This window comes from Chiloscyllium plagiosum, unplaced genomic scaffold (assembly GCF_037043375.1).
Source record: "Chiloscyllium plagiosum isolate Xiang-an unplaced genomic scaffold, Cpla_swu_hap1 HiC_scaffold_23, whole genome shotgun sequence".
Taxonomy (NCBI): domain Eukaryota; kingdom Metazoa; phylum Chordata; class Chondrichthyes; order Orectolobiformes; family Hemiscylliidae; genus Chiloscyllium; species Chiloscyllium plagiosum.
The window spans coordinates 28236066-28261862 of record NW_028270161.1 but is presented as its reverse complement, the minus strand read 5'-3'; the positions used below and the strand labels follow the sequence as shown (position 1 = coordinate 28261862).

At 39.6% G+C, this 25797-nt stretch overlaps 1 protein-coding gene across 4 annotated transcripts in view; it reads right to left on the bottom strand.

The window, feature by feature from the left end:
- Nucleotides 1-3306: 3306 nt before the first annotated feature.
- Nucleotides 3307-25797, bottom strand: part of ccdc146 (coiled-coil domain containing 146) — a 145387-nt gene continuing 122896 nt past the window's right edge. For all 4 annotated transcript variants that reach the window (XM_043713818.2, XM_087999510.1, XM_087999511.1 and 1 more), the window contains 4 exons: nucleotides 19479-19607; nucleotides 13627-13764; nucleotides 8955-9203; nucleotides 3307-4258 (listed from right to left, as the gene is read on the bottom strand). In XM_043713818.2, the coding sequence (XP_043569753.1) occupies nucleotides 4055-4258; nucleotides 8955-9203; nucleotides 13627-13764; nucleotides 19479-19607 (720 nt within the window). In that variant the 3' untranslated portion in view covers nucleotides 3307-4054. The remainder of the gene's footprint in view (nucleotides 4259-8954; nucleotides 9204-13626; nucleotides 13765-19478; nucleotides 19608-25797) is intronic.

The following is a 25797-nucleotide window of genomic DNA, read 5'->3' as shown; positions in this document are numbered from 1 at the left end:
CTGTCCATTCGGGCTGTTCTAGCTGAAGATTGTTCCAAATGCTTTAATCTTATCTTTTGTGCTTGCGTATTGGGCTCCTCCCTCATTGAAGATGACTGTGGAGCTGCCCCCTTCAGCCAGTTGTTTGATTTGTTCACTATCATTTACAACTGAATTGGCAGGATTGCAAAATTTAGATCAGATCCGTTAATCGTGGAATTTCTTAGCCTTGTCTGTCACCTGCTACGAAAACAACAGGATTGCATGCTCATTACAGAGAGATGACTGGTGCTGGTTTAACCTGAGGGGCAGTGTTGAGAAGGTGGGACTTCTGTGGTAAAATCAGCTAGTGCAGGAATTGAACCTGTGCTGTTGGTATCACATTGCATTGCAAGCGAGCCATCCAGCCAACTGAATTAACCAACCTTCAGTAACACTTGGGTAGTTTTGTGTTGTAGATTCATTGGGTTGTCAACACATTTTTAGATATGTCCAATACTGCTACTGGCATGCTGTCCTGCCCTCTTTATTGAACCAGGGTCGATCCTTGGAATGTTGGAATGTGTTGGAATACAGTATGCTGCTACTAATGGACCACATGGCCTTATGGATATTGGGTCTTTGAGTTGCATGGTCTGTTCAAAGTCTATCCCATTTGCCATGGTGACATGTTACACAATACAATGGAAGCTATCCTCAAACTTAAAATGGTACTTCGTTTGCATAAGGATTGTACAAAGGTCCCAACTAATATTGTCATGCTTACTTGCATCTGTGGCAGGCAGATTGGTGAGGATGAGGATAAGCATGCTTTTCCTTCTGGATGACCTCTTCCCTATCTGCTGCCAACCAACTTGAATATCTGTGTCTTTCAGTTGTGGTGCTGCTGAACCACACTTGGTGATGAACACGTCAGTCATCCACACAGTACATTCTGCACTTTTACCAGCCTTAGTGCTTCCTCCAAGTGGTTGAACATTAAAGAGTTCTGATTCATCGTGGGCGGCACGGTGGCACAGTGGTTAGCACTGTTGCCTCACAGTGCCAGAGACCCGGGTTCAATTCCCGACTCAGGCGACTGACTGTGTGGAGTTTGCACGTTCTCCCCGTGTCTGCGTGGGTTTCCTCCGGGTGCTCCGGTTTCCTCCCACAGTCCAAAGATGTGCAGGTCAGGTGAATTGGCCATGCTAAATTGCCCGTAGTGTTAGATATAGGGGTAAATGTAGGGGTATGGGTGGGTTGCGCTTCGGCGGGTCGGTGTGGACTTGTTGGGCCGAAGGGCCTGTTTCCACACTGTAATGTAATCTAATCTAAACTGCGGAGATTGGTAATGTATCCATGAGCAGCAGGTTTCCTTGCTCATATTTGACCTTATGCCGTGAGACTCCATGGAGTCCAGATTCAATGTTGGGGACTTGCAGGACTGCTCCCTCTTGATTATGTGCTGCCATGTCTATTGGGTCTGCCCTGGCAGTGGGACAGAACAAACACTGGGAGGATGATGGTGTTGTCTGACACATTGTGTGTGAGATATCATTCTGTGAGCATGAGTGTTTGTGTAATCTGTAAGTCAGTTCTCCTAATTTTGTATTTCCAGATCTTGGTTGAAACTTTATTGCTGGAACAGCACAGCAGGTCAGGCAGCATCCAGGGAACAGGAGATTCGACGTTTCGGGCACAGGCCCTTCTTCAGGATCCCTTTCCAGATCTTGGTCAAGAGTACTTTGCAATGTCAATAGGGCTGAATTTGTCATTGTCACTTCCAATGCCTTGGTTGATGTCAGTGACCGACATTGGTTTCTTTTTGTGAGGCTTTTTAGCAATTAGAAACAACTGAGTGATTTCCTAGGCCATTTCAGGGGGCAGTTAAGATTTACTATTTTATAAGACGCTGTACAGAATCAGATGGGAGCTAAATGGGAGAAGAAGAAGCAGCATTGTTGTACCAATCAAGAGCAAGATTCTAGGACTTTATTGATTTAAGCAGCAGGAAGTGAGATGAGTGGAATATTTTCAGGAATCTTCATCAACAAACTGAACCCAACCCTAGCTCCACATTTGAGTTTGATGACAACATTGCAGCTGATCATCATCCTGGGAGAAATTATTACGTCAGCGGTCCAAACAGTCTAAAGAACAATAAGGCATCTCAGATCAGTGAGATATCAGCCCATCTTTCAAAATATGACAAGAATTGCCATTAAAAGTAGGGAAATAAGAAGTTGGCTCAAGATGGAGGCATACTCTGAATACTCCTCAATATTAAAAAGTAAGAAGTGGGCATAGCTGGTGCCTTTGTGTCTGTGCATTTAGGTCTGTGTCTATGCGAGTGTCTGCATGTGCACATGTGTGTGTCTCTGTGTGCATGCTTTTTTGTTATGTTTGATATTCTCTTTGCATTTCAGAATTAACTAGAAAGTTTAAAGAGACTTGGATGTTCTAGTCCAGAATTCTCTCAAGGTAAGCTTGCAAGTTGAGTCAGTAGTTAAGAAGGCAAATGCAATTATGCCATTTATTTTGAGGGGACTTGAATATAATAGCAGAGATGTACTTTTAGGCTCTATAAGGTTCTGATCAGACTACATTTGGAGTGTTGTGTGCAGCTTTAGGCCCCATATCTCAAGAAGGATGTACTGGTCTTGGTGCGTGTTCAGAGGAGGTTCACGAGAATGGTCCCAAGAATGAAAAGCTTAAGATATGAGGAACATTTGAGGACTCTGGGTCTATACTCAATGGAGTTTAGAAAGATTGGGTGGGGATCTAATTGAAAAATCTAAAAATTTGGGTCTGTTCTCATTGGAAAGAAGAAGGCTAAGAGGGGATTTGATAGAGATATACAAGATGATCAGAGGATTAGATAGGGTAGGCAGTGAAAGTCTTTTTCCTAGGATGATGACATCAGCTTGTACAAGGGGGCATAGCTACAAATTGAGGGGTGATAGCTTTAAGACCGATGTCAGAGGCAGGTTCTTTACTCAGACAGTGGTAAGGCCATGGAATGCCCTGCCTGCCAATATAGTTAACTCAGCCACATTAGGGAGATTTAAACAATCCTGGGATAAGCACATGGATGATGATGGGACAGTGTAGGGGGATGGGCTTAGATTAGTTCACAGGTCAGTGCAACATCGAGGGCCATAGGGCCTGTTCTGCGCTGTTTTGTTCAATGTTCTATGTAGGACAGCAGAATTCCTTCCCTAAAAGAGATTAGTGAATCAGAGATTTTTACTGCAACTGACAATTATTTTAATTGTCCATTACCCTTTTGATTCCAGACTTCATGAAGTTCATAACCAGGTCCCAAGGTATTACCAGGATCTCCGGATTACTAAATCAGTGACAATACCATTGGGCTATTGACTCCTCATTTTCCACATTCAAGGCCATACATAAGTACAAGTTGCTGATTATATTGTAAAATTCACCCAGATAACTTTAGCAACAACTGCTGACCATTATGTAGCAAAAATGTTTCTTTATCGAAAATTAAATTGATCTCATGTAATTGATTTGATAATTATGTTGAAATTCACAAAGACAAATATGATAATCACATTATTCAGCAACTTTGTAACATTGAGTTGTACAAAAACAGAACATGGAACCCTCAGAATATACTAATTTAGATGTGGTTTAATTGTGTAGAAAGATAATTGCTAAACACAATGTCTTCTGATAATTCTCTAATGCTTAACATAATAGACTGAGTGACCACCTTCTACAACAATAACAAACTTTTAGCAGAGTTTTAACATTGGCATCTTGTATCTGGTTTTGGCATTTTCAATATTTTTACCAGATAAAGTATCTTGGAAGACAATCTAATTTCAGTTGAGTAGAAGGTGTCAGAGTTTAGTCAGTACAAACTGGTCTGCATATGTAAATCTGTCAAAATAAAACTGTTAAATGAAAGTTATACATTAACAACAAATCAAGATCTATAAATTTTAAAAAGTAACAATTTGTAAACAATTTATCCTTCTAGCTGTTTTATTATCACCAAAGAAAATGTCTCCTTTGTAGGTGAATTCTGGAGTATAATGTGGTAATGTTTTAGAATATAGTTGTCATATCATTATATTTCAATTGGCTTAATGACTGGTTTTCTATAATGTCGCATGTGTGCACTGGGCTCACTGGGTTTAAATGGAACCATTTTTCCATAAGGTCGTGGAATAGGTAATCCAGAATCACCATCTGGGATATATGCATTCGGCCTCGGCTCAGCTGTTGTAAATACTCCACCGGGCAATAAATGCTTTTCTTCCTCTTCAGTTTCCTGATTTGAGAACAAAATGGAAGAAAATATCTTCAGTGTTTGTTATTAATCCAGTTGCTAAATTTTGGGTGAGCCAAAAAAGTATTATGGATTTGTAGTGTACTGGAATGCACCTAGAGGATGTTTAATCATATGTAAATATTGTGTCTAGGAGAAAGTGAGGACTGGAGATCAGAGTCGAAGAGTGTGGCTCTGGAAAAGCACAGCAGGTCAGGCAGCATCCGAGGAGCAGGAAAATTGAGGTTTAGGGCATAAGCCCTTCATCAGGAATGTGGGTGGGGAGGGAAAGGGGCTGTGAGATAAATAGGATGGTGGGGGTGGGCTGGGAGGAAGGTAGCTAGGAACGTGATAGGTAGATCTAACTCTTACCTAAAATTCACAAATCTGATTGCCCCGATTGACTCATCGTCTTTGCCTGCTGCTGCCCCATCGAACTTATCTCCTCATACCTTGATACTGTCTGTCTCCCTTGGTTCAGGAGCTCCCACATACATTCGGGATACCACCAACACTCTCCACCACCTCCATGACTTTCATTTCCCCGGCCCCCAATGCCTCATCTCTTTAGACATCCAGTCCCTGTACATATCCACCTGCCATGGCGAAGGCCTCCAGGCCCTCCGTTTCTTCTTCTCCCACCGACCCAACCAGTACCCCTCCACTGACACACTCATATAATTTGGTGGAACGGGTCCTCACCCTCAACAACTTCTCCTTCGAATCCTTCCACTTCCTTCAAACAAAAGGGGTAGACATGGGCACCTACATGGGCCCTAGATATGGCTACCTCTTTATCGGATACATGGAGCAGTCCATCTTGTGCAGCTACACTGGCACCATTCCCCACTTTTTCTTCCACTATATTGATGACTGTATCAACGCCACCTTGTGCTCCCACAAGGAAGTTGAACAGTTCATCAACTTCACAAACATCTTCCACCCTGACCTTAAGTTCAACTGGACCATCTTGAACACTTCCCTTCCCTTCCTGGACCTATCCATCTCCATTTCTGGCAACCAAGTCAACATGGATATCTACTTCAAACCCACTGACTCCCAAAGCTACTTGAACTACACCCCCATCTTGTAAAAATGCAATCCCTTACTCCAAATTCCTCAGCTTATGCTACATCTGTTCCCAAGAGGAGCGATTCCACTCCAGGATATCCCAGATGGTCGCCTACCTCAAGGACTGCAATTTCCCCTCCCACATGGTCAACAATGCCCTCCAGCGCATCTCCTCCTGTTTCCGCACCTCCACCCTTGAACTCCACCCCTCTGAAAGCAACAAGAATAGAACCCCGTTCTGGTCCTCACATTCCACCCTACTACCCTCCAGATACAGTACATTATCTCCTACCATTTCTGCCAACTGCAATCGGACCTCAGAGAGATTTTTTCCTCCCCACCCCTATCAACATTCCTCAGAGACTGTTCCCTTGCGACTCCCTCATTCGGTCCACACCTTCCACCGACCCACCCTCCACTCCCAGCACTTTCCCTTGCCGCCGTAAGAGGTGTAAAACCTGTCACCAAACCACCCCCCTCACCTTCGTCTAAGGCCCCAAAGGATCCTTCCACACCCGGCAGAGATTTTCTTGCACATCCAAACACCAGCTCTACTGTGTCCATTGCTCTCTGTGGTCTCCTCTACAGTAGGGAGACAGGATACCAACTTGTGGAATATTTCAAGGAACATCTCCAGTACACATGCACCAAATGACCTCACCGCCCTGTAGTTGACCACTGCAACTTCCCCTCCCACACTGCCAAGGACATGCAAATCTTAGGCCTCCTCCACCGACACATCCAATCTACCCAACAACTGGAGGAAGACCGCCTCATCTTCCACCTTGGGGCCCTCCAACCATATGGCATTGATGTCGATTTAACCAGTTTCCTCATCTTCCTCCCCCCAAACCTTTATCAAAGATCCAACCCTCCAACTTGGCACCACCCTCTTGAACTGTCCTACCTGTCCACTTACCTTCCCACCTAACCACTCCACCCTCCCTTGCAACCTATCACCACCACATCCCCAGCTACCTTCCTCCCAGGCCCGGCCCCTTTTTCCTGCCAACAACCCCCCACACATTCCTGAGGAAGAGCTTATGCCCGAAACGTCGATTCTCCTGTTCCTTGGATGCTGCCTGACCTGCTGCGCTTTTCCAGCAACACATTTTCAGCTCCATTTAAATAAATCCTAGATGAGTTTTGGATGCAGCAAAGGCAAAATAATAGAGTAGATTTTCAAGTTTCAACATGGTAGGCAGAAAGCAAATGCACATGCGCATTACAGCTAGATGTGAGCCATCGACCGTACTAAATAGGGTATGCAAGTTGGGATTATCTTAGGCACAGTATTTATTTAAAATCAGATCCTGCGTGCCATTTACAATCTTCAAGTACCATAAGATTTCATGATTTGGAGGAGCTGGTGTTGGATTGGGGTAGACAAAGTTTAAAAATCACATAACACCAGGTAATAGTCCTATAGGTTTATTTGGAAGCACTAGCTTTTTGACCACTGCTTCTCCAGGTGGTTATGAAGCAGGATCATAAGACACAGAATTTATAGCAAAATATTACAGTGATACAATGATACACTGAACAAACCTAGATAGTTAAGTCTTTCATCTTAGAATGGATTTGCTGGTTTTGGTTCTTTAATATGTAAATCCCAGAATTACTTTCAAGTCACGTTCTTAAGATAATTTAAGGTTTTACAACAAAAGGTGACATCTCAGCTCGGATAATATATGAAAGGTGTGAGGTTAGAGTCTGTATCCCAACCTTTAGTCAGACTAGTTCTATTTCTAAAGTGAAATTTACAAAATATTACATGTATTGACTGTCTGCATTGACTGCTTGTAGGTTCTGCATTTTTTGGGCAAAATAGAATGTATCTGCAAATATAATTCTGCAAATACAAATTCACTCCATAAATCTCTGTGTATGTGTGCATGAAAGAGAGTGAGTGTGTGCGTGTGAGTGCATGTGAGAAAGTGTTTGCATGTGTACAAGCTTGGTAAAATGTGTGTGTGATGGGTTATAAGCCTGTGAGAGGTGTATGTGTACATAAGGGAGAGAGCGTGTATATGAGAGAGAGAGACTGTGTGTGTGTGTGTCACCTGTAATGTGACATGAACAAAAGGTCCCAGTTGAGGCCATCTTCACAGGTACCGAATGTGGCAATCGGCCTCTGCTTGGCCACTTTGCATTGTTCAACCTCGGACCTTCGGGTGACCATCCGCCAAGGTGGACTTCGGGACAGGCAACAAAGTAAAGTGGCCAAGCAGAGGCTGATAGCCAAATTCGGAACCCATCAGGATGGCATCAAACGGGACCTTTGGGTGACTCACAGCACTATTCTCTTGCGTGGTCTCTCATACTCTCACATGCATATACATATAAGTTTATAGAGTGAATTAGCATTTGCAGAATTATATTTGCAGATACATTCTATTTTGCTCAAAAAATGCAGAACCTGCAAGTAGTCAATGCAGGTAGTCAATCCGTATAATATTTTGTAAATTCCACTTTGGAAATAGAACCAGTCTGACTCAAGATTGGGATACAGACAGACTCTAAACTCACACCTTTAAGGCACTGTATGCCACCTTTTGTTGTAAAACCTTAAGTTATCTTGAGAATGTGATTTAAAAGAAGTTCTGGGATTTACATATTAAAGAACTGAAACCAGATGAAAGACTTAACAATCTATGTATCATTGTATCACTGTAATCTATAAATTCTGTGTCTTATGGTCCTGCTTCACAGCCACCTGATGAAGAAGCAGTGCTTCAAAAGCTAGTGCTTCCAAATAAACCTGTTTGACTATAACCTGGGGTTGTGATTTTTAAACTTATGACCAACTTAATGACATCGGTCGAGAGTGTGGTGCTGGTAAAGCACAGCAGGTAAGGCAGCATCTGAAGAGCAGGAGAATCAGTGTTTCAGGCATAAGCCTTTCATCAGGAATGAGGTTTGTGGGCAAGGGGGGGCTGAGAGATAAATAGTGGTGCATGGGGGTGGGGGAAAGATAGCTGAGAATGTGATAGGTAGATTAAGGTGGAGGGGAAAGGTGATCGGTCGGTGAGGAAGGTGGAGCAAATAGGTGGGAGGGAAGATGGACAGGTCAAGAGGGCAGTGCCAAGTTAGAGGCTCGGGACTAGGAAAAAATGGGGCTGGGGAAATGAGGAAACTGGTGAAATCTACATTGATCTTGTGTGGTTGCAGGGTCCCAAGGTGGAAGATGAGGTGTTCTTCTTCAGGCATTAGGTGTTTAGGGTTGGGCAATGGAGGAACTCCTGGACCTACATGTCCTTGGTGGAGTGGTTGGGGGAGTTGGTGTTTGGCCACGGGGTAGTGGGATTGGTTGGTGTGGGTACCCCAAAGATGTTATCTGAAATGATCTGGAAGTTGGCGTCCTGTCTCTCTGATGTAGAGAAGACCACATTGGGTGCAATAGGTATAGTAGATGATGTGTGTGGAAGTATAGGTAAATTTATAGTAGATGACGTGTCTTGGGTTTCATGCATTTCAATATTTAAGCTCAAGGTCCCTCCTCACTCCATTCTTTCCTAATTGCCCATAAATACAAACAACTGAATTTGTTAGTCAGTATATATTAAATTGCATTTACTTGTCCTATAACGTTTTTCCTGACAGTTGACATAAACTGTGAAATTCATACCTTGTTTTTCATCTCCATCTCTCTTTTGTGTCTATTTTCTTTATCCACTAGTTTTAGCCATTCAGATTCAAATTCTTCACTGGGTGCCATTCCCTGCTCCATCCGTAGGCAACATGTTTCCAGAAACTGCTGCTTATCCCTGACATCCTGTTGGAGTTGTATGGCATTGGCCTGTTGCATAGACAGCTCAGAAACCACGGCCATCATCTTTCGTGTAACATCTTTGACCTTTCCTTGCATTTCATTCACCTGTAAGTTTGTTGTAAATTCCTCTCAATTCAGACAAATTCATTTAAACATCATTATCAGTTTTAATACTTATTGAAATCAGCTGTCATTAAGCCCAAGTTTAAAAATCGCACAACACCTGATGAAGGAGCTGCACTCCGAAAGCAAGTGCTTCCAAATAAACCTGTTGGACTACAACCTGGTGTTGTGACTTTTAACTATGTACACTCCAGTCCAACATTGGCACCTCCAAATTGTCATAAAGCCAGTTTTTCAGTAGCTCAGATTACTAATTGAAATTGCTGTTGGCTATAAGTAGTGTGGACTGTAAAAAAACATTTAAAATTTGAAGTAATTTGATCAGTACGATCTATAATGTCTATAACATTATCTCAGCAGGAAGGCTCAGATAAACAGTTCCCATTGATAGCTATTGACTCTCCCAGACTGATCGTTATCCACTCCTTTGTCTATCTAACCATTGTTCTCTCTCTTTGGTGCCTATCTCCACTTATTGTTTACTCTTTATGCCCTTTTCTCCACCCTATCTTCTGCAGAAAAAACATTTTCCTAGCTACCATAGTTCTGAGGAAGGGTCACGGGACCCAGAATGTTAACTCTGACTTCTCTGCACAGGTGCTGCCAGACCTGCTGAGTTTTTTCCAGCAATTTCTGTTTTAGTTTCTGATTTCCAGCATCTGCAGTTCTTTCAGATTTCTTTTGAGATAAAAAGATTCTTTCTTGTTTAACCTTGAAGACAAAGATAGATGTGAGTTTACTGGATCAAAAAAATCTGTTTCCAAATCTCCTTTTTTAATTGTCAGCTTGGTTGAATTTAGACAGCACAAATAATGAGCATGCTATCAAAGAATTCTGACTGCTGACAGCATAACAGTAACAGATGTACAGAATTTCTTATCTGTAGTTTTGAAACAGTTGTATATTAAGAGAGAGATCTTTTAAAATTTGATAAATATGCCTGATGAGAGAAACATGCAAGATCACAACCAAATCCACGCCATCTTGCACATTGGTTAAGCTCTGGTACAGAGGATTCTTGAGAAATTCTTTGGGGTGGTCTACAGAAATTGGCTGATAGGTATCCACAAAAACTGGTAGGAAACCAATTTTTTTTTGGAAAAAGAAGTTCATCAGTTAACCAACTTAAAGGACAAATATAGCTTCTAAATATTAGTATGGATTTCATAGGATTCATTTCTCAACAAATTCCTAATAAGCTATGGTCTCCATTTTGTGTAATTGAACACGTGTTATTTATAAGCAACAGATATGTTGATATCAAACAGTAATGTTTGAATTACATAGTGGGTCCTAGCAGTGAAATTGGCCATCATCTCAAATAGCCTGTCCTGATTAATATATTACATGAGTTTTCTCACTAATTATTTTCCCAACCTTGTCTCCATAACTGTAAATGCAATTTTCCTCTGGTGTGTTTCAAACTTTTGTTTTAAATGTATTATTGTTACCTGCTTCAGCTAAACCATATGCTGAGTGCACATTCATACTATTGTGTAAAGAAATTCCAACTAAATTCTTCACTTTTAGTCACTATTTAATATTTATTATCCCTTGCTGTGGTTTAACTAAGTGAGTTCTTCAGGTTTCTCCATATTCATCCTATCAAACCTTAACTTTAAAGATCTGTATTAGGTCTGCACAATCCTGATAGTTGTATCTTCTTGATTCTGGTAACATCCTTGTATATTTTCTTCATTGTTTCAACATATGTCATATAGAATGGAGACCTGAACAGCACGCTGCCCTCCCAAGTGTGGTTGATTCAAGATTTGAGACAAATAACAACTCTCAGCTAAATGAAGGAGAGCATGCATGAATACAACAAGATCAGGACAACAAACAAACTTAGACTGGCAAGTGCTCGGTGATGTAAGTTTCAACAAGACAGAGTAATCACCTGCCATGCAATAGTAGTAGCATAATTATGTCCTCCCTCAACAACACTGAATTCACTGTTGACTTGGGTTCAATTTTATCCTCCTGCTCTATTTATCCATAGCATCTAATTTTTGGCCAACCTCTTCTTACGTTATTATGCAATATATTTCCCTTTAATTTCTATAGGTGTTTTTTACATGTAAGTATTGCCTGTTTTATAATTCATTGTCATTCATCATCATTAGCATGCCTTTTTAGCTCAATTTTCATTCCCTCAGTTGTTTATCCCCTACCAATTTATTTACTTCAGTCTTGCACAATCTGTATCTCTCTCAAACTGTTATTGAGTCATCTTCATAAAGCACAGAAACAGATCTTTCAGTCCAACCCCTCCGTGCCAACCGCGCATCCCAATCTGACCTAGTCCCATTTGCCAGCATTGGACCCATGTCCGTCTAAATTCTTCCTGTTCGTACATGCATCTAGGTGCCTTTTTTAAATGTTGTAAATCCACCCACCCTCAACACTTCCACTGGCAGCTTCTTCTGTACAACCATCAACTTCTGCATGGTAAAAGTTACCCCCAGATCCTTTTTAAATCTTTCCCTTCTCACCTTATGTCCTCTAGTTTTAGTCTCCCCCATCCTAGGATAAGAAGACCTCATAGATTCATTCTAATCCTGCCCCTCACTATTAAAAGCATAGTTTTAATAATTCTTCCATGGCATGTGGACATCGCTGGTAAGACCTGTAATTGTTGCCCATCTCTAATTGCTCTTGAACAGATAGACAGGTTCAGCCATTTTTGGGCACATTTGAGTCAATCACATTACTATTATATTGTGATCACTATTCCTTAGATATTCTTCCACAATTACTTTGTATTTGTTCCAGATTATTTCTCATTATTAGGTTTAGCAATTTAGTCTCCCCTTTTTGGGTTTACATCTTGGATCAGACAGGCAACACCAGCTTTCCCTTAATGTTGCTGTTGGCTTAGTTAGAGGTATTTGGAAATTTTCTATGCTTAGAATTTTGTATTCTTTAATCATTTCATAATATATATTTCTAAATATTTCATTCACCAGTTCCTTTGCATTATTTGTTAACCTGTACTGCACTGTACCTCTCATAATGTGATCAGTCCCTTTCTATATCAATCCATATGGGCTGTGTTTTTAATCTGTTAAAAATGACTTTTCTTTGTACTACCATTACCATATATTTCATTAACACACCAACCCACTTCCTTCCCTATCATTTCTAAACAAATTATAGCTTGAAATAGTTATGTCCTCTCTATATCCATGTTTTTGACTTGCATATTGTATTTACATCCTGCTTCTAATTATTGCCTTCAGGTCCCCATTTATTTGCGGATGCTCTGCATTTTTATTTTTTATTTTGGCTATCTCTCCACTGAGCATCCTCACATGAACAAGGGTTGCTAATCATGACTTCCCACATCTCTCTGCTATGATATCACAAGGAGAAGCAGTAGTCCCAAGAACTACCTTAGCTGGTTTTGGGATTGAATACACACAATGGTATTATTAAGTACTCTTAGCCAACTAAGCTAACTAAGCCCTTATTATTAATGTATCCATCCCCCTCAATTAGAGAAGCCCTTTCCACAGTCTTACTCTATGAAGACCTGGGTCCATGTAAAGCTCCATTGTCTCCCATTACTAGTGTCAGTATTCCATTAACTAATTTGTTTGGCCCAAAACCCTTATTTAGCCAGACATTTGCTTTCCATATGTTTTCCTGTAAGTTATTTTAAATGGTTTGGGTAATAATTCGAACATCAGTTACCACCCTGTGTATGTCCTGCCTTTTTTTAATGTTGTGCCCAGTTTCTGAAGCATTCTTGGCAAGAATGGCAGGTTGAAAATTTGTTTTTTTTAAATTTGAAAGCAACTGTGATGAATCATGAATAACAACTACCAAGCACTACTCCGTTGCTATTGTTTTGTTCATTTACCTTTTTTCCTTTTTAAAACAAAAACTCCTGTGCAAATTTGGTGCCCACCAGTGGGGCATTAAGTAGTAGAACAATTTCTATTTCAAACATTCAGTGTTGGTGATAAATATTCTTTGTGAGTTGTAGCATGTCTAGATGCAGAAAATTGTAGTACAATAACATCTTTTATATTTTTCACACTGGACCTTGATGTCTGAATGCCAATTATTTCAAACTTAAGTGATTAAGAGCTGAATTGAGATGAGTTAGTTAATTTCTTTTCATTCTATACATTTAGAGTACAATGTCAGAAGTGAGACATCCTGCAGATTCAGCTACATTTGAACTCTGGTTCTATAGATGTAAAGGCAGTAATTAATACAAGTTCCAATTGCTGTTTTCTTCATTTTTAATAAGTCCATTTATAAGATTAAAAATTTTACAAGAAAATGTAAATATTAATGTAAACAATGATAAGTGGCAAAAATATGATCATTGACATTTGCAAATAACTAAACTGAGTAACATTTTAGCAGTTTACTATTTAACATTTCAACATACCTTTTTGGCTAAGGTCAGTGTGTCCTGTTTACCATTTATTGCTTTAGCATTAATTCGTTCAGAAAGGCGTGTCACCTGATCAGTGATAAGATCCTTTTCCAATAATTGTTCCTCTTTTCTCACTAGTTTTAAGTCCATCTGCAATGATGGAGATGAGAGTTAAATCAACAGAATATCTATGCACAGCAATTTGAGATGATGGGCTGAATTTTGTTTTTTGCTGTGTGAATTGTGTTGAATTTCTTAGAAGCTACATCACCCCAAGGCCTAGTAAATTTTCTTACTGTGTAACTTACCAAATGTACCTCAATAGCTATCAGTCTCACTCCGATGGTGATACTCATGACCAATTCTAGCCCCATCTTACCACGTGTCATTCTTGGAAAACTGTTGGGATATCTTGGAATTAATAGATATTCCTGGCACCGTGCCATCTTTGAAAACCCTTTGTGTACCTGGACAAGCACTGCAGTCTGCAGCTGCCCTGCATGGTTCCTGCCTGAGGCAGGGCAGAAGGGAGAAATTGGTGCCTTGCTTTGCGGGTAGGGAATGAGCGTCCAGCTGAACATGGTGGTGCCTGGTGTCTGGCTGAGTGGGAAAGGTGTACAAAGGCAAAGCAATGCAAGGCAGGTAGTTTCAGAGAAGACAACGTCATGGTAGTGAGAGAAGAGCCAAATGCAACCTGGTCCAGTCCATGAGCTGGGTGTCTTATCTTGAGAGCATAGTCTCCTTGCTTTCCCAATGTCAAGGTAGGCCTCAACGGACGTCATGCATGATTCTTCTATAAATTTTGCTATTGCTGATGTTGCTCAGATCCCATTAAGATTCCACCCAATGAAAAAGAATAATTTGTGGGGTGCACCTTTATACCTAAAGGCCAAAAGCTCAAAATACCAGTTTGAGTTGATAATGTTTTTAAAGCTGGTTGTTGGTTCAAAAGAAGGTTAAAAAAATGGGAGTGCAAAAGATGTTTACAAGAATAACTGAGCAGGTACGACATCCACAAAAAAACAAAATAGGCAGCAATTCTAAATGGTAAGATCTCTAAAATTATCAAGTGGTTAAACTGGATAAGTGGAATAAAGATGTGGCCACAAGATAGTCAGTAGTAATTCAGGAATTCAGAAGAAATTTCTTTATTCAGTGAGTGATGCGAATATGGAACCTGTAACAATGTGGAGTGGTTGAGGCAAGTTATATAGATGCATTTAAGGAAAAGTTAGAAATGTGTGTGAGGGAGAAAGGAATGGAATATCATATTTTGACTGGATAAGATAGATAAAGGTGGGATGAGACTCATGAAGAACAGTACTAGCTGAACGGTTTGTTCCAGGTTGTAAATTCAATACAGGTTTGTAGGTTGGTGTGGTGTTAATATATTCTTCTTTGTTTGTATATTACTGGTTTGTTTTGCCAGAAGGAAATTGACAAAGTTGGTTAATAATTTCCTGATTTGGGGAAATTGTATCTTAGCAGCATGGTGTGGTAAACTGGATCCTCTTTTTGTGATTAGTACCATGCTGAGACTTTTCCCTAAATAGTAATACCATATCATTAGCTGAACATATGCCATTGTAGTCTGCATTCATAAAACAGTACTGGAAAATATTTTTAAAACCATCTAAAAATAATGGCATTATTTTCAATTAGAGGAAATGTATAATTTGTATTGGTAGCTCAATTGGCTTGACAGCTTTTTGATTTGATTTATTATTGTCATATATACCTAGGGACAGTGAAATGTTTTGTTTTGTCTGCAATCCAGGCAGATCATACCAAACAAAATGCATTAGTATGATAGAATAGTGAGGAATACAATGTTATGGCTGCAGAGAAGGTGCACAAATAGTGAGATCAACATTAAATTTAAAATTTGAGCAGTCCATTCAGAAGTCTAATAACAGCAGGGAAGAAGCTGTTCGTATGTGTGTTTAAACTTTTGTATCTTCTACCTGACAGAGGTTGAAAGGGTTTATAACCAGGGTGGGAGAGATCTTTGGTTATATCGGCAGCCTCCCCGAGGCAGTGAAAAGTATAGACGGAGTCAGTGGATGGAAGGTTGGCTTGCGTGATGGGTTTGCAATGCAGAGTAACACCAAAAGTATGAATTCAGTTGCTGCACTGGCTGACGTTACCATGAAGATCCCACCTTCTCCATCTGTTCCCTTCCCTGAGGTATGGGGCACCTCCGGTTAAACCATTACCAGCTGCCTTTATCTGTCTCTCTGAGAAAGCAGCTCTATGGTCTGGTTGGGGTATGATTACTTTACCTCTTAATAATTTACGACTAGTCTTCAAGTTACTGGAATATATTATTATGTATTCTTACACTTTGTAGCCAGCAGCTGGACTCTTTTTTTTTTAGCAACAAATGTAGGCATAAGGTTCTTAGTTCTTTGAATGAAGGGAAAGACTCATAGCTGCTATTGCGACAGCACTTATCATAACATTAGTACTGAAAGGATGCATTTTATGGACAGACTTGGGAAATAAGAAAAGCAGTTCCCATTGGAGTGAAAGGTAAGGCTCATAGCGAGCAACAGATGAATAAAGATACTGAGGTTCTAATTGAGAATAAAAAAGACTCACATTCAGTTAACTAGATAGACAACTGAGTTCAAGTGAATGTGTTGAACAGTATAAAGAGTGCGGGGGAATTCTTAAGAAGGAGGTCAGGAAGGAAAAGACAGGATATGAGACAGCCTTGGTAATTAAGATTAAGGATAATCTAAAGAGATTCTACGAGTGCATTAAGAGGAAGATAGCAACTGGAGAGAGAGTAGGGGCCCTTTTAAAAATAAAATCAAAGGTCATCTTTATGTTGAACCTCAGGAGATGGTAGAGATATTAAATGAATTTTTTGAGTCAGTTTTTACTGTGGAGAAAGAAATATTGATGTTTTGAAAATAGTTCACATTACAGAAGAGGAAGTGTTGGAGGCCTTAGAAAAAAACAAAGGTGGATAAATCTCTGGGACCTGATCTACTGTATTCCAGGACTTTGTGAGAAATTAGGGAGGAAATTGCAGGGCCCCTTGCATAAATAGTTGTATCATCTATAACTGAGGGTGAAGTGCTGGATAACTAGAGAGTGGCTAAATTGTGCCTTGACTTGAGAAGGAATGTAAGGAGAAGCCTGGGAACAACAGACCTGATAGTCTGACTTTGGTGGTGGGTAAATTGTTGGAAGCGACAGAGAGAGGATTTATATGCATTTGGAGAGTCACGGAATAATTCAGAATAGCCAAGATAGGGTTTGTGTGAGGGAAATTGTGTCTCACAAACTTGATGGAGTTTTTTTGAGTAAGTTATAAAAACAAATTGAGGGCAAAGCGGTAGATATTCACTTGGACTTTAGTAAACCCTCAAGGTTCCGCATGGTAGAATAGTTAGTAAAGTTAGATCATATGGGAATCAGGGTGAGCTTTCCAATTGGATACAAAATCAGCTTAACAGTAGGAGACAGTGTGGTGGTGGGTGGGTTATTTTTCTGACTGGTGACCTGTGGCCAGCAATGTTCCACTGGGTCTACTGTTGTTCGTCATCTTACATAACTGACTTAGATGAGAATATAGAAGGCTTCCTGATGACACCAAAATTGGTGGTACAGTGGACAGTGAAGAAAGTCATCTTAAAGTTAAAGGTCTTGATCAATTGGGTCAATGGGCTGAAGTGTGGCAGATAGAGTTTAATTTGGATACATGTGAGATTTGTATTTTGGTAAAACAAAGGCAAAGTTTCTACAATTAAAAGTAGTGTGTTGGGTAGTTTTTTCGAACAAAGATACCTAGGGGTTCAGGTACATAATTCTTTGAAATTTGCATCACATGTAGACAGGGTGTTTACTCAGGCATTTAGTGCACTCATCTTCATTCATTGCTCAGTCCTTTGAGTATAGGAGTTGGGAAGTCATGTTGATATTGCACACAACGTTGGTGAGCCCTCTTCTGGAGTACTTTATCCAGTTCTGGTTGCCCTATTATAGGAGGAATATTGTCAAGCTGGAGAAGGTTCAGAAGAGATTTACCAGAATGTTGCTGGGAATGGAGGGTTTGAGTTATGGGGAGAGGCTGGATAGGCTGGGATTTTTTTTCACTGGAGTGTAGGAGATTGAGGGGTGACCTTTTATAGATGCTTGTAAAGTCATGAATGGTATGAATAAGTAAATGTCAGGTGTCTTTTACTGAGGACTGGGGATTTCAAGATTGGGGGCATATTTTTAAGGTGAGAGGAAAAATATTTCAAGACATGAGGGGCAATTCATTTACATAGAATAGAATGAACCTCCAGAGTAAGTGGTGAATGTGGTACAGTTATGACATTTAAAAGACATTTGGATAAGTACATGAATAATAAATGTTTGGAGGGATATGGGCCAAGCGCAGGAAGGTGGGACTAGTCTGGGATTATGGTCGGCATGGACTAGTTGTACTAAAAGGTCTGTTTCTGTGCTGTATGCCTGTATGATTCTATGACTGAGGTACAAGAAGATAAATAACTCTAGTTGCTCCATAGTATAGTTGTGGATGCAAGTGGAGAAATTGAAAAGCTGTTTTAACACTGTATTTTCTAGCTAAGTAACTAATCAAAAAGACTTGCAAGATTTTCTGGATGTGTTAATTTTTAAATAAATTAATAACTTAAATGGCATTTTAAAACTATTTAAGGTAAGCCACCTTAAAAAAGATCATAGCAATGCATAGGATTGAAAAGACTTACAGTATGAATTCCAAAGTTCAATATGGTACTATTTCATGCACTATTTGGTTGTGTTTTTTGTCTAAAATAAGCTTTTGAGAATTAATGATGCTATAATATGTAAATATACACTGCAAACTCTAGGGTCTTGTTTGTAACTGTAGTTACAATCTGAATTTTTAATCTGGATAAGTGTGAGATGATGTTCTTAGGCAGGACAAACAGGTGCAAGAGAACACCTGATGAACAGTAGGATCCTGGGAAGCAGCAAGAATCAGAGGGACCTTGGTGTGTGGATCCAAATGTTCTTTAAGGTAGTGGGACAGGTAGATAAAGTTATTAAGAAGGCATATATTATACTTGTCTTTATTAGTCAGGGCCTAGAGTATAAGAGGAGGGAGGTTATAATGGAACTGTATACAACATTGGTTATAGCTAAAATATTGTGCACAATTCAGGAATCCACATCATAGAATGGATGTGATTGCATTGGAGAGAGTATGGAGCAGATTTGTGAGGATTTTGCCTGAAGAGTTTTAGTTATGAATAGAGTTTGGATAAACTGGGGTTGTTTGCCTTGGAGTAGAGGAGACTGAGGGGGGAATGTGTTTGAGATGCAGAAAATTGAGGGGTATAGATAAGATAGATGGAAGGAAACTTTCCCCTTCAAGGTGAGTTCAATGACTAGGTAGCATGGTTTTAAGAGGCAGGAGGTTTAAAGGGGATGTGAGAAAATATTTTTCCCTCAGAGGGTGGTGGGATTCTGGAACTCACTGTTTCTGTAAGAGTGGTAGAAGCAGAAATCCTCATAACATTTTAAGTGTTTAGGTGTATACTTGCAATGCCAAGGCATACAAGGCTACAGGTTAATGCTGGAAAAAACGATTGGGATATTTTGTTTGTTGTTTTTGATCAATGCAAATTCGATGGGCCAAAAGGTCTTTTTCTGTGCTGTAGACCTCTATGACCGATACCTTTAGTTGAACTTTTTATTGTATTGAAGAAACTAAGTCTTGTTCCCCACATTAATAATGTATGTTTTGAATTACTCCTATTTGCACGGGGTTTTTCCAAATTTAAGAGGTGATGATTAAGCTTTGTGCATCATAACCTAGGTGATGCAAGCATATAAATCATCAAAGACTTGTTTGTTACCTCTTCTATTCTTTTGCTCAGTTCTTCAAATGATGGATCATCTCCTCCCAGTAATCGTGATCTGTTCTCACATGAAGAGTCCACTAAGGTCTTCTCAAGATTTTGGACCTTGTCCTGATATAGTGCAAGCTAGAAACCAAGAAAAGGTGGTTATAAAATAATTTAAAACCAACAGAAGGTCAAAATATGTACAGCATGTCCTCTTGTACAAGGGTCAAAAAGTCCAGCCTATTTTCTAAACTGGTACCAACCATACTAAGTTATAAAAATACACAAAACCATTAACTATAACACTAGAAAATGTCTTTGTAGATGGAAGGCCATCAAGTTGATTTCAGGCAATTAATCATTCTTCAAATTTGCTTTTGTGATTTCTTAATTTTCCTTATGTTCAATAGTATTCTTACACACAACGGAACTTTTCCATCATCAAATCATCCACTTTTTTTTCATCATCTATTAAATATCACTTGTGCTTTCTGATCAATTTGTTTACATGGAAAACCCATTAAGGGCAATGCAGGCCACCAAAGTTGAGAGAGAAGTAGGGAGAAAGGGAGGGGCTAAATCAAAATTATTTCCAACCCCTTACCTTCATGATTCAAAGGCATGTTCATTAAAGTCAAGTAATTATCTAATCTAATACATTGAATTTAACAAACCATTTATATTTATTTTGTGAGGTTCATTACCTAATTAGTATCTCAACATGAACATGCAAATTGATGATTGGAATATGTAAGTGAAGATTTTGCTACAGCACTTTTGTTTTGTCATGAGACAGTAAAAGCTTCTCTCCTAACCAAGATTTGATGAACTAACAGATGAAAAAATATCACAGGATTGCACAATTTTGTAGTCGTGCAAACCACCCCTTCCTGTTCCAGGTGGGGTGCAGTGGAAGATAGGGTTAGGATTAAAGAATATTAAAAGAACTGCCCTCCATTTCTTCAAATAGTTCCACAGAGCCCCAAGAGAGTCTGGTTCTATGTCTTGCTGCCAATATGACCAGGCATCTGAAGAGTTTTCCTGGAAAAGTATCATAAACTGTCAGTAGGAGGGAGGTTGGTATCTGTAGATGGACTTATAACATGTGTGATATGACTAATCTTGGATTAAATGCCCACTGATCAGTAGAAGATTCAATAGTAATAAAAACCTAAAAATTGAGAGGAATGGGACCCTGAATCTTTCAGAAGATAGCAATCATTGTTCTTTTGAAGCAAAGGCTAATGCCACAAGTATCAGGCTCCGATGTACTGTTTGATCTCGAGGCTTCTCTGTCAGGTAGACAAGTGCAGATATTCCTGGTGGCACTTGGTCCATTTTAGAACAAAGAACAAAGAAAATGTGCAGCCCAGGAACAGGCCATTTGGCCTTCCAAACCTGTTCTGATCCAAATCCACTGTCTAAACCTATCATCCAATTCCTACGGATCTGTATCCATCTGCTCCCCACCTTCTCGTGCATTTGTCCAGATGGACCTTAAATGAATCTACCATGCCTGCCTCTGCTGGCAAAATGTTCCAGGTGCCTACCACCCTCTGTGTAAAGTACTTTCCCTATGTAACCCCCTTAAATGTTTCTCTCCTCACCTTGAACACGTGACCTCTTCTTATTAAGCTTTTTCCCAGGGTGAGGAATTTATCTCTAACCACCCTGTCTATACCCTTCATTATTTTGTAGACCTCAATTAGATCCTCCTTCAACTCCTTTTTTTCTAACGAAAACAATCTAATCCAATTTTAGCTTGACCTAGTGTCATATACATTTGGATATTTGTCTTAAGTCTTCCATTACAAGTGAAGCTCATTCAGGAACTAATTTGAACATGAATGCAGAGTTCTGAATTTTCAAGCTCTGGAGTTCAGAGACTGACTGGTACAGATCCTTATTTCCTCAATGTCAAATCCCTCTTTCACCTTTGGCACTATCATGGGCTGTGTTTCATCCAGTGAAAAGCTATCCATGGGTGAGTGATAAAGAGTGAATGGGTGGACAATATAGTTGGTTAGTAAGAGATAGAAGACCACTACTCTCCATTCCAACTCCACCTTACCTCAACCATTTTCTGGCTGAGACCCATTTCCATTATCTTTTACAATTGTGTCAGGTATCTGGAGGTGTGGCCAGTAGAAGTCATATGATTTGTACACATCTCCATATTTGAATTACTTGAGTATGATTTCAGATAGTGTTAAAATGGTGGCATCATGAAGATCCCTTTAATTCCAATGACACTATTGTTTTGTCAGAATTTCAGTGCCAATATGCTTTATTTTAAAGGAACACAAAGGACAAACAGATGGGACATGAAATCCATCAAAAACCATTGACCATACTGTAGAAAAAGCTGGTTCTCTCATTTCAAGAAATGGCCTGAGATATACCTGCATTTTAAAGGGACTTTCAAGTACATCAATTGACATGCATGCCATCAAACATGAAATCATTAGCATTAGGATTTTTAAAAATTTTGCTATGGAACAAAAGAGGATTGTTCTGTTTAAAACTCCATGTAAACTTTGCCAGAGCTGTGCACTAAATTTGGAAGGAGTTCATCCTTTGATTTATTGCTGTTTCCAAAGGTCATGAGTGCAGATGAGGAATCTGTATAAATAGCCTGGAAAAGCTTGCCAAGATAAGATTAATTATTTTTATCCTAGACAGAGCAAAGTATGTGTGCCAAGTGACACCATGACAAGGGTGCATACTTTCAGAACTCTTTAAGACAAACTCTTCAGAGTTTTAATATGCGTTGCCCTCTCAGCAGCATGGCATAGTTTGTTATTGTAGTTTTAATTTTTTTGTATTTGTATGTAGCAATATAACCAAATGGGTGCATTTTAATTTCATTTCATACAAGTATCAAGATGGTGTTTGATCATAACTATTGGATTAGATTGTGTGGGATGAACAAGTCATGACATACTTAACCTGTGCCAGTGTACCATTCCCTCAAATCATTGTTGGAGAATCAAGAATATTTCCAGTAGTTGACACAACTGCAAATGCAGCACTTACGATCGAAGCCAGAGAACTAAACGATAATCATTAAACACAACCCTGAGCTGCTCCTGCAGGGTATTCCGATAGTTTGATAAATACTGGGTGGCCCTTACAATATGTCTGCAAACAGGGGTTGACAGTTGAAGTAGTTAGCAGTGTGACCTGCACGTTCCCTGCATTCCAAATTATATCTACCTTTCAACAAACTTCTTGAAACCTATCTTTTATATTTGGTCATATATAAATAATAGATGAATCAGACTAATCTCACTAGGTTATATTGGTTGATGGTATGATACTTTACACTTGGAAGTATTACTTGAGCATTATTCCTCCGCACTGATTTTACACAGCTGTGTAGAACATATGATGCGTTCCTAATCACTGACTGGAACTTTGGAAGGAGATTGACAATAATATATAAGAAATTCCTCATCAGTTCTATTTTATTATAAGTAATTACAATTATCTTTGCAAAGGAATAACCTGCTTACTGATGTTCAGTACGATTTCCACCAAGGCCTTTCAGCTCTTGATATCATTAAAGCCTTGGTCCAAGCATGACAAAGAAAGCTGAACTCCAGCAGTGAAGTGAGATTGGCCTTTACAACAAAGCAGCAATTGACTGAGTGTGGCATCAAGAAGCCTTGAGCAAAACTAGAGTCATTGGAAATCAATGGAAAATACTTTACTGATTGGAGTCATACATGGCACAAAGGAAAACGGTTGTGGTTGGAGGTCAATCATTTTAGCCGTAGAACATCACAGCATGAGATCCTCAGGATAGTATTCTAGGCCCAACCTAGACATTGCTTCATCCATTACCATCTTAAGATCAGAAATGGAATGTTCAATAATGACTGCAAAGTATTTAGCAACATTTGCAACACTCCAACATTGAAGCAGTCCATGTTCATATGCAGAATGGCCTGGATGCTCTCCAGACTTGGGTTTATAAGTGACAAGTTTTGCTGATGCTGCACAAATGCCTGGAAATGACTCATCTTCAATAAGAGAGAGAGAGAATCCAACCATCTCCCCTTGAACCTCAATGTTACCACCATAACAAATCCCCCACTATGAATCTCCATTGACCAAAAACTGAACTAGAGCAGCCATATACAAACTATGGTTATAGGTGCAGGTCAGAAGCTAGGAATTTTGTGGCAAATAACTCACCACACATCTCCCCAGTGTATGTCTACTATCTACAAGGCACAAATCAGGAGAGAGATGTACCTGGATGATTGCAGCTCCAACAAAATTCCAGGATGTTACAAGAGAAAGTAGCCTGTTTGAATGTGCTGGATAGGAAGCCACTCAACATTTACTCCCTTCAGCATCGATGGATGGTGTGTATCATATGAAAGGTGTTTTGTGGGAACTCACTGAAAGTCCTCTGACAAAACCTGCAACCTCTTCCATCTAGAATGACAAAGACAGCAAATGCATGAAAACACCACCACCTGCAAGTACCTCTCTAAGATGCACACCAGCCTGTCACTGTGACTAGAAGTATATTACTGTTCCTTCATTTATGCTTGGCCAATATCCTGGAACTCCCCAACTGTACTATGGGTGTCCCTTCACTGCAAGATTTACAGTGGTTTAAGTAGGTATCTTCAGGAAAATTAGGGTTGGGTAATAAATACTGATCCAAGTGAATTCCTGATGAAGGGCTCAGGCCTGAAACGTCGATTTTTCTGCTCCATGGATGCTGCCTGACCTGCTGTGCTTTTCCAGCAATGCACTCTCAACTCTGATCCCCAGCATCTGCAGACTTTGCTGAGTCCTAATAGATTCTGACCCCCGAGCAACACCCAAATTTTACGAGTGAATAAACAGAAAAAATTCCAATTCAAACTAATGTGAACATTTTGCAATTTGTTAAACTATTCTACTTCAAGAAAAATAAAGTAACTTAGATCTCATCATTACAACAATTTTGTGCTCAGAAGTTATGCCCAAACATTTTAACTTCTAGATAATATTTGGCAAAATAAAATCTATTTTTTGCTATGCTAAACTTGATCACTAAAACAATGATGACTCACACGGAGAAATTGTAGCACTGATATATGGTCTAAAAAACAGAATCACATTGTGACAGAAAGGTCAAAACAAAATGTCAAATATAATTATACAGGCAGTTCAAAGTGCCACTGAGATCCATGGTACTGTATCTGAGTACTGTACTGAGTAGTAACTTTGATTTGTAGCAAAGTGATCTAGTGTCACAAACAGTTCAGAAATTTGAGTGGTGTAGGTCAGGTTATACACTAGGTTGTCTTCCTATAAATCTTTGAGCACCCCACTTTGCTAACTTTTCATCCTCAAGTTATGATCTATATAAGAAAGAAATTAAAAAACATCGAATTGCTTTCATGACAACACAAAGCATTTCACAACCAAATAAATACTTTTAAATTGTAGTCACACATGCAATGCAGAACAAATCTTTCCCCTTTACCCTCTAATTACCACACTAATTTGTGCGCGGAGAACCCTAAAACTCTTCATGTTAATTTAACTAGATTTCTTACAGCAGTTGTTAGATGCCATTTGGAAGACTGCCAATTGATAGTTAGCATCAACCACAAGTTTATTTGCTTCTGCAAGTACTTTAGGAAATTCTGAGGATATGATTTGATGTATATTTGATGTATATTCTTCCTATCATGGCTAGAACCATTGTTGGAGCAATCTCTATCAACTGCATCAGTTCTGAGCTTCCACATATTCCCACTCAACATTTTAAGGCTTCATCTTCTAAAATTTTAGCCATGCCAACATTGTGATGCATTGTTCCCCCAGTCCCAACTTCACGCACTGATGAGCTTCCATCTGTAGTAACCCAGGTCCTCCAATGCACTTCATCTCCTACCATTATATATTGATTTGTTCCCATCTGCTCGCTTCCTACAATCCTTACAAATGATTTCCCCTGATGGGTCTGGATAATCTGCCTTCACCTTCAGTGAATTGACCCCCATAATTGACTGTGCCCCACACTCCTGACCGACTTAGAAAAAAATGTCCTGACTGATCTCTACAGCCCCCTAACTAACTTACTACTAATCCTCTGACTTTTTTTCAGTGGACCTGCAGGACTGACTATGGCAGGCACCATAAAAGGTGATGATCCTGTCACGATTCACTGGAAACAGTACACTGTAAAACAAACCCCACTATTCCGAAGATCACAACAAATGTGTAAATGTAACGTAATTATCAAAAATCCTATTTTCCCTGAATGACTTCTACACAATACAGAAGCAAATCATATTAGGTTGCTTCTGTAAGAGTAACT